The sequence below is a fragment of a genome, assembly GCF_019968955.1.
Source record: "MAG: Porospora cf. gigantea A chromosome Unknown PgA_NODE_1015_length_8596_cov_308.216, whole genome shotgun sequence".
NCBI lineage: Eukaryota > Apicomplexa > Conoidasida > Eugregarinorida > Porosporidae > Porospora > Porospora cf. gigantea A.
In genome coordinates, this window is record NW_027151229.1 from 1 (window position 1) to 8,596 (window position 8,596).

Here is an 8,596-nt window from a genome sequence, read left to right on the forward strand (position 1 = left end):
CATTCAGCGTTACGCGGACACGGTAGTTGATCCATTGTTGGATGCGTGTGTTGCGGCCCTGGAAGATGTTAGAGGGTTAGTTCTAAGGATGAACACTCACCATCGCCTTTGCTGGAAAATCGGTATTTTCTAGGCTCATCCACTCATACTCACGGTCACCAAGTTTGATGTCCAGGCCAAACAGGAGCGAGCCCTACCCCAGACCCTATAGACCCTTAGACGGCCGCCCTCCTTGGAGCAACGAGTGGTCGTCTGATGTCCCTCCACCTCCTCCTCAGCGACCATCCGTGCCACAGTACCAACATTCACGACCCCAGCCTCGGACGTATGCCCGCGAGCCAGTTGAGCCGCGTCGGCAGCTGGCAGAACGCCGCTTTGTGCCTTCCCTCTACACTGTTCCGACAAGTCAGACCTATTCGACAGAGCAGGCGTGTGTACCGACAATCCTGGGGCCGGCCGTGTTGGCGTCTCCTGATCCGCGTCAGATATATCCTCCTGCTGCGTGTGCACCGACAATCCTGGGGCCGGCCGTGTTGGCGTCTCCTGATCCGCGTCAGATCTATCCTCCTGCTGCCTCTCGCCGCATGCCTGTTGTGACCTCCAGAGACCCCACCAACATTCGAGATGCATCCTCCGGCTCGCATCCTCCGATGACTCCACCAACCTTTGGTTCCCGCTCACACAATCCGTTCCTAAACCGCGCCACCGCCGCTCAACCGCCTAATGTCGATGAGGAACACCACTGCAATGTCTGCTCCCGGAGCTTCCACTCGGAACGAGGGCTGGAGGCCCACATCGAGGCCGAGCATGTTCCTTGCGACGAAGAAGGCTGTAGCTTTACTGCACCTGCTCGATATATGATATTCCACGCGATGAAGCATGTGCGAGACCGGCAAGGCAGGCTACCTGATGACCCGGAGGTTGTCAACGAATGGATCGCGCGGCGACGAGCGCGTTTTCCTGGTTCGAAGAAAAAGGAAAAAGGTGCTGGACCCCTACCCATGTTTGAGTCCATGCTGAAAAAAGGAGCAGGGACGGCGCATGGACTCAACATTCGTGGATCTTCAGCGTTCATTCCGTCGATGTCAGGCGTTCTCCGCCGAGAACGGGAAATCCACGACAACGTTTTTGAGACGGTCCCAAACAACAACATGCCGGTGCCAGCCAGACGACAGAGAATGCAGGGCCTTCTGGAGAGCTACCTCAACAAAGCCGCCGTTATGCAAGGAAAGAGGAGCATTCCCCACTACCTCCTTCGGGAGCCGTTTAAAATCTGCGAGCGCGTCCTGTCCAAAAAGGACTGCAAATTCGGCGCAGACTGCAAACAGTCTCACGACTTGGCTGCGTACTATCGGTATTTAGACCTGCGACACCAAGCCAACCTCGACATCCACATGCGTCCTCCGTTGATTTATAGGCTGGTGAAGGATGACGTTTGCGAGTATGAGACGAAGCTTCTGATGGCTATTCGCTTTTTGGTGAAAAGTGGCTTCCTCAAGGTCTAGACGCCAGCTGTTTTTTGATGTCCTGTGAGTCATTCTTGTCTGAAATGTCTAATTATGGCCGTCTTCTCCACTAAGGTGAGGCCAGGGGTCCGTTGAGATAGGCAATTGAAGCAGTCTTCCTGTCCATTGCTGGGCTGGCTGCCATAAGCTGTCTGTCACGCGCAGACTACAACCTCCCGCTGTTCCTATTCATCTGGTGGGTCTTTTTCCACATTCCGGACGACGCGTTGGCATCGTGAGCTTCAGGGAGCCCCCACACAGCGCTCAGTATCGCCAAGACCAGATGCTGCACGAATGGCAGTACAACGACGTACACCACCAGAGGATGCAGCTCGTATCGAAGCGATTCGTGAGTCCGTGTGCCCCTCCTCATCTAGCGCCAGCAGAGGGTGCTGCTCGGTTTCATCGTAATCTCGTTAGCACAGGACATATTTTTCTTGCTGTATTGGCGTGAGTGAGAGGGCTTTCAAGAACAGCTTCCAAATGGTTCAGTAACGCGTGGCAGTCTGTGGAGGACTTCACCCACCACTTCCACTCAATCGTCTGCCTTGTGGCGCTGATAGAACTCCTACTGAAGGTGTTCGTGGTACTGGCCTTACTCGTCCCTGGTAGTGTCATGGACTGTGGCAGCTGCTGTGCGAAGCCTGACGAATATGTCGCCTACGAGGTCCAGACTTACAGCCAGACGCCAAACCCTGCGAAGCAGTACGACTACCATGTGCTGCCGTCAGAGCAGTACGCTTCTCTGCACCACAAAGTGGCTTATCAGGCTTGAAGGACAGATGAACTCGTTGCCCCTGTGACAATAACACGACTCTTTCATAGATGCAAATGGAAACGACGAAATTCGTCGTGTATGCTCGAAGCTCTGAGCAGAGGACTTCGCTTTCGCTGTCACCACCACGCCGGCATTCCCCAACGTTGGTTCTCAAACAAACTGCCCCACTTCCAGAAACCGAAAATGACGCTTGACGAGGTGAAGCTCTTGCACGCGTGGACCGGGCAGCTGCCTGACATCACCGACAAGCTATTCCACGAGTCCGATAACTTCATAGTGGTGTATGCTGATTCCAGAGAGTCACTGGCCGAGGCCAGTCCTGGCCTGTTGGAGCTGCTTAGGGGTCTGGGTGAACCCGCTCCTCGGCTGTTTTACCACGAGTCAGCACAGGAGGCCGTCTGGTTGTTCAAAGGTATGCGACGACAACGACTGCCGCTTCCCAGTGGCACTGACAAGCTGGACATGACGACGGTCATCGATTTCTTCCAACCTCGGACCGAAGCAACACTCGACGAAGGTGGGTTGAGTCACGACTCCTTTCGAGAAATCTCGAGGCCGTTCCTGCTTGTGTCCGAGATGGCAGGTTGTGCGGGATGCGTCTCGCTACAACCGTTTGTGCCTGTGCTCCGTAAGCTGTTGCCGGTTCCGGTGCACACACTTAATCTATCACGGAACGACTTTCCCCCTGGATGTCCAGTTAGCCGCGTGGCCCCAGGGGTGTGGCTTTTGGAGGACGGGAAAGAGACGTACCTGGAGGAGTTTGACCCTGTCAGCATACTGAGGTCTCTGACAACTTCTGTGGACGACGAGACTCTTTCCGCGCTCCAAGAAGAATGGGAGAAGCGGCAGGCGCTGCTGGCGCGTTTGGTTTCCGCAGCACAATCGTTGGGTGCGATCAACTCGCGACTAGTGAGCGTGTGCTCGAAACGGGCTCTTGACAACCCCTTCGACTTCGTTCCCAGCGCCTTGTTTAAGGCCAGCATGTTACAAGCGTCGTCTGTCGACGAATCTAACGAGCAGCTGCAGCGTCTGGTGGAGGGAACGGAATTGGATGGCGCCCTCCTCTCACAGGCTGAACGTAAGGAGTGTCAGAAGGTTCATGTGAGTGATTCCGCAAACTCTCAATGATGTCTTTGTGAACTACGGCACATCTTTGTGCACTTTGAGGCTGCAACACTTCGACGAGAACCTCTGCTCCCCTTCTGAAGGTCTCAGAGGTAGGCTTTCTCACCTGTTGACTAATTGTAAATTGGGCAAAATGCTGCTGAAGTGCGAGACCCGGAGTTTTCGCGTGAAAGGCCTCGCCTTCCACCCTCAGCACCCCTGGGTTCTGGTCTCTCTTCACAATGGGGCAATCCAGCTTTGGGATTACCACCTAGGTGCTCTTTTCGATAAATTCGAAGGTCATGAAGGGCCAGTAAGAGGAGTTGACTTCCACGGCTCGCAACCCATTTTCGCCAGTGGAGGTGACGACTTCAAAGTCATCGTTTGGTCTTACCGCACTCGTCAAATGCAATTCGCCTTGCTGGGCCACTTGGACTACATCCGCACAGTGCAGTTCCATCATGAAAACCCCTGGTTGCTTTCGGCGTCTGACGATCAGACCGTGCGTATTTGGAATTGGCAGAACCGCAACTGCATTTCCATCCTCGCGGGACACAATCACTACGTTATGTGTGCTCAGTTTCACCCAAGCCAAGACATCCTGCTCACGGCTTCGCTAGATCAAACCGTTAGGGTCTGGGACATCGAGGGGTTGAGAGAGAAGAACGACTCGCGATCAGGGAACAGCGGAGCGCCTGTGGACCTTTTTGGCACTTCTGATGCCGTTTGTCGGTTCGTTATCGAGGACCACGATAGGGGCGTCAATTGGGCTTGCTTCCACCCCACTTTGCCCCTGATCGCTTCGGCGTCAGACGACCGGGTCGTCCGGCTTTGGCGCTATTCAGGTGCTAAGTGGTGGAATGTGTGGAGCTTCCGAGGTCACTTCAACAACGTGTCTTGCGTTGCGTTTCACCCCACGAAGGAGCTGCTGATATCCAACTCGGAGGACAAAACCATCCGTATTTGGGACATCAACAAAAGAACCATGTTACATTCCTACAGGCGTGAACATGACCGTTTCTGGGTTCTCGCCGTGAAGCCCAACAGTGACGTTATCGCCGTAGGACATGACACGGGCATGGTGGTGTTCAAGTTGGAAAGAGAGCGGATTCCCCATGCAATTCCTGCTCACGATACGCGGCTGTTCGTTGTGAAGGAAGAGTGGCTTACGATTCGCGACATTCACTCCCAACTGGAGCAACAGATCGTCCAGATCACCAAACCCTACACCCAGTGCATCACCTCGTGCCAGATCAACCCATACAACGGACCGAACTCGGGTAAGAATATCCTCTACTTCATTTGTGTGTTATGCTATTTGTGTTCCTTATCGGAGCCAGGAGCATTTGTTTTTTTACTTTTATTGGAGGTCTTTAAGACTTGTGAGTACGTTCTTGCATCACGTCATTTCAGCCGACATCCAGGTACTTGTGACCCATCACCCCACTGGCGAGGATTCGGGCCCGACCTACCATGACATCGTAGTCAGCAACAACGCTGGCGGCTTCCAGCAGATGTTCAAAACTTACAGGTCAGAGGCACTGGCTGCTGCTTTCCTCAACCGTCAGCGTTTGGCGATGCTGACGTCCAGTACCACTCTCTCCGTTGTCTCAACTGTCCTCGAGGCCGTCAAACGCGTAGAAATATCTTTGCCGGTCAGCAAGATATTCCCAGCGGGTTCTGGCCGACTCCTGCTGCTCGAAGAGGATGACGCGACTTTGCACTTGTTCGACGTCGCGACGGCACGATGCCTGAGCTCTATTTCCGCTCCGTACGGTGGGGTGAAGGAGGTGAAATGGGCTCTTGATGGAATCCACTTTGGAGCCATGAGTCGTCACCATGTCATTCTTGGCAGCGTCGTGGGGGACACGGTGAAGGTACTGGGAACCCACCATGAGACTCTCCGCATCAAGTCCATTTGCTTCGACGAAACCTCGAGTTGCTTATACTTCTGCACGCTGGACCATCTGAAGTACCTATTGGAAGGTGATCTTACGGGCATATTGCAAGCGGTGAAGGAAGCGGCAGTCTACATGCTGCGAGTCGAGAAAGGATTCCTCCATGCGATATCACGAGAGGCCCCTGTCTTCGCAAGGCAACTTGTAGGCACCGTGGAACCTCAGCTGAAGGCAGCTCTACGAGAGAAGCGCTTTGATAAGGTGGCGCTGTTCATTCGTAACGGGCGTCTCTGCGGCAACTCCTTAGTCGCTCATTTAAAGCAATCTGGTCATGCGGATGTGGCACTCATGTTCGTAGAGGACTGTACGACTAAGTTCCACTTGGCGCTGGAGATCGGCAACTTGAAAGTTGCTGAGGCGTGCGCGATTGAACTGGATGAGAAATCATTCTGGCACAAGCTGGGTCTCGACGCCCTCACCCTTGGCAACTTTGAAATGGCTGAGGCATCTTTTCAGAAGGCTCGGTCCTTCAACGATCTGATGCTCATGTATGTCATGAGCGGCCACACTGAAAAACTTGGCCGGCTGCAGCAGTTGTTCAAGAAGCTCGACGACCCCCTAGGCATCTTCACCTCAAGCCTGCTGAACAGTAAGTGCGCAGAGAAGCCATCACACAGACGAGCCTTCCGCCCGAGCTGAAGTGGTGAGTTCCTTGGGCCATTCCGCGCTTGCGGCGGCTATTCGCCTGAGTAACGGACTGCCCACAGACTGCGTAGACAAGGCAATGCTAGACGCCGTTACTCCCGATGTGGAGCACAATCAACCGCTCGAGATGCCGAACCGAGCCTTCGTTGCGCCTGTGAAGCCTTCCTCTGCCTCAAACTGGCCCGGTATAAGCGAGGTGCACCCACTGTCGTCCTTTGACCTAGCAATGCAGCAATCTGAGGGGGTGACGTCGCTTCCAGCGCAGGTGGCGCCTCCCTCCAGCCTGCAAGAGACTGCTCCGCCTACAGATTTCGCCGCTGCCTGGAACCACATGGATCTCTCCGCCTGGGACGATGATCTCACCGTGCCGCTTGATGACGACAAGCCTCCTGCGAAGACAGTGCCGAATGCCCGCCTTCCTAGCGCACTGCAACGCATGTTCGACAGCGGGTCTAAGATGCCCGCAGACCTCGTTCTTCTCGGCGACTTTAGGGGCGCCTTGAACCTACTACAGCATCGAGTCGGACTTGTCAACGCCGAACCCTTACGAGACCTAGCTAAGCAACTTGTGTTCTCGACTTGCGCTTACCTACCCGGATCTCCCATGAGTGAATCGCTCGAGTACCCTATTCTGAGTGGTGGGTCTAAGCGCTTCCAACCGGAACCTCTTTTGCCCTTTGGTCCTGCGTACTTCGAGCGCCAGCTCTCGACCATTTACAAGTTATTCCAAACACGCAATACTGATGCTGGATTGGCAACTGCGACGACGACTCTTCAGGCGTTCACATTGGCTGTTGCTGACGAGGAGGACTTCTTCCTCACCGCTTTGAAGCGGGTGGCGGCATACAAGCTGCAGTTTCTGCTTGAACGGGCGATCAAGTCAGCCCAGGGTACTCGCCGTCTGGAGCTCATCACGTTGGCTGTCTCGCTCGACTTGCTGCCTGCTCATCGGTTGCTTGTGCTTCAGAGGGCTCTAGGTGAACTATTCAAGGAGAAGGCCTTTAGGACCTGTGCTGAGATTTGCAAGGCCATCATCAACGGAGACTTCCAGTCCGTTCCTGGTTTGACTGATCAGGCAAACAAGGCGGTTGCTGGAGCACGTCAAGTTCTGGGTCGCGTCGAGAACAATGCTGTTAACGCATCGGACGTGTGCGTGGTTCATATCTCGCCAGAGACGTCTGTGGTGTGCGCGCAGGACCTGAAGCAGTTACCTGGTGAAGCAGCAGTGTGTCCTTACTGCGGAGCCCATCTCGCACTGAAGTACAGCCACACGGTATGCCCATTATGCGAGATCGCTGAGGTAGGGGTGAGGTGCCTAGGGCTGCAGCTGAAGCGTCTCTGAGCCAATATTGAGTGAACCAACTAGTCCAAACGGTTTCGCCCACAAATTATTTAATAAATAGGATAAATAAACGAATGATTAGTGTGATATTTGGCAATTTTCGGAATGAACATTGACACCACCAGCACTAACACCAGCCTGATGCGCAACCACCGAAAGGCTCCTGAGGCCGCGCCCACCAATGTCAATCTTCTTCAATCGTCTGCAATTGTTCGGAGTCAGTGCGTGGTACTGAATGCAAGCGAAGCGTACTCCTCGCTGGAAGATTTGATAGACGTGAGGCTCCTTCCTTTCCTTCACAGATTCAAGACTCTGTATGCCTGCTCTCGGACACTGACGAGCAGCTGCTTCTCAAATTTACGTTCGGAGTTCCTGTCACAGTCTCAGAGGTGAGGCGAGACGCACGTCGCCACCAGATCGTCGTCACTGCAGATTCGCCGCCGGATGTTTCAGACGTTAGTGTGGCCGCTCCCTCAGAAGTCCAGTGTTTCGCTAACAAGGATGGTAATGGGATTTACTTTAGTCCGATTTATCTTAGGTGTTTTATGTTATAATTATTTATTGGTTTATTTTCTAAGATTATGTATTTATTATTTATTGGCTTATTTTCTAATTCAGCGCTGACATTAATTCTCAGCTCTGGATTTCGCAGACGTGGAGGATCTGGAGCCACTTCAAACCTTTGTCATGGACTCACTCACCCACCAGGCCACTCTTCTCGGTACTAAATTCCGAAACATAACATCTTTCTACCTCTTCGTCCGCGCGAACCAAAGCAACGCGGATCTCACATACTTGAACGACGTGTGCTTGACCGGCAGCGTCAGTAAGGCGTACGCGCACTAGAAGCTTGGAAAATGAAGGTGACCTCCGGCTCCAACTGCGAACTCAGCGATGCGCAGCAGCATTCGCCGGATGTGCTTCACAGATGCGTGACGCAGCCAACTCGCAGGTGCCTCGTTGGCGGTTGAATCTGGGAGCCTCTGGGTTGGCCAGCACCAGCGAGAGCCACTCTTAAGGGACTGGGAACTCCTTAAACATAAACGAACGCACGGCCTGCTGCGCCTTTCTTTCGGCCTTCTCTTTGTCTGTTTGCAGTAGGACGTCCTTGTCTGTTTGCAGTAGGACGTCCTTGTCTGTTTGCAGCAGGACGTCCTTCCTAAGAGCCTGATCCAGAGACACACTTGCCAGCCACTCTGGAGTTCCAGAAGACGGGAACGGTGAGAACCACAGCACTGGTCTCTTGATCGGTTGGAAACCGTCG

The 8,596-nt window shown here is 53.8% G+C and overlaps 5 protein-coding genes across 8 annotated transcripts; all 5 read left to right on the forward strand.

Annotated features, from left to right (window-relative positions):
- Positions 1 to 342: 342 nt before the first annotated feature.
- Positions 343 to 1,505, forward strand: KVP18_001153 (uncharacterized protein; the record flags this gene model as incomplete). 2 transcript variants are annotated; one of them, XM_067950878.1, is made up of 1 exon in its annotated part: positions 343 to 1,505. In XM_067950878.1, a coding segment is annotated over one exon (1,163 nt), but the record flags the coding sequence as incomplete, so codon positions are not given. The 2 variants fall into 2 exon arrangements, with proteins under 2 accessions (XP_067814148.1, XP_067814147.1); XM_067950877.1 differs by having other exon boundaries at positions 585 to 1,505.
- Positions 1,506 to 1,559: 54 nt separating this feature from the next.
- Positions 1,560 to 2,280, forward strand: KVP18_005105 (uncharacterized protein; the record flags this gene model as incomplete). Its single annotated transcript, XM_067949461.1, has 5 exons — positions 1,560 to 1,580; positions 1,607 to 1,740; positions 1,767 to 1,854; positions 1,883 to 1,959; positions 1,998 to 2,280. The coding sequence occupies 5 exons, from the start codon at positions 1,560 to 1,562 to the stop codon at positions 2,278 to 2,280; spliced, it is 603 nt and encodes a 200-aa protein (XP_067814153.1).
- A 186-nt stretch (positions 2,281 to 2,466) lies between these two features.
- Positions 2,467 to 3,411, forward strand: KVP18_001155 (uncharacterized protein; the record flags this gene model as incomplete). Its single annotated transcript, XM_067950882.1, has 1 exon — positions 2,467 to 3,411. One exon carries the CDS (start codon positions 2,467 to 2,469, stop codon positions 3,409 to 3,411), a length of 945 nt encoding a protein of 314 aa, XP_067814152.1.
- A 130-nt stretch (positions 3,412 to 3,541) lies between these two features.
- On the forward strand, positions 3,542 to 7,332 carry KVP18_001154 (uncharacterized protein; the record flags this gene model as incomplete). Of its 3 annotated transcripts, XM_067950879.1 has the most annotated exons (3): positions 3,542 to 4,769; positions 4,801 to 5,934; positions 5,963 to 7,332. In XM_067950879.1, the coding sequence occupies 3 exons, from the start codon at positions 3,542 to 3,544 to the stop codon at positions 7,330 to 7,332; spliced, it is 3,732 nt and encodes a 1,243-aa protein (XP_067814149.1). The 3 variants fall into 3 exon arrangements, with proteins under 3 accessions (XP_067814149.1, XP_067814150.1, XP_067814151.1); XM_067950880.1 differs by having other exon boundaries at positions 3,542 to 4,667; positions 4,801 to 5,984; XM_067950881.1 differs by lacking the exons at positions 3,542 to 4,769; positions 4,801 to 5,934 and having other exon boundaries at positions 6,070 to 7,332.
- Positions 7,333 to 7,833: 501 nt separating this feature from the next.
- KVP18_001152 (uncharacterized protein) lies at positions 7,834 to 8,178 on the forward strand (the record flags this gene model as incomplete). Its single annotated transcript, XM_067950876.1, has 2 exons — positions 7,834 to 7,870; positions 7,985 to 8,178. 2 exons carry the CDS (start codon positions 7,834 to 7,836, stop codon positions 8,176 to 8,178), a joined length of 231 nt encoding a protein of 76 aa, XP_067814146.1.
- Positions 8,179 to 8,596: the final 418 nt, after the last annotated feature.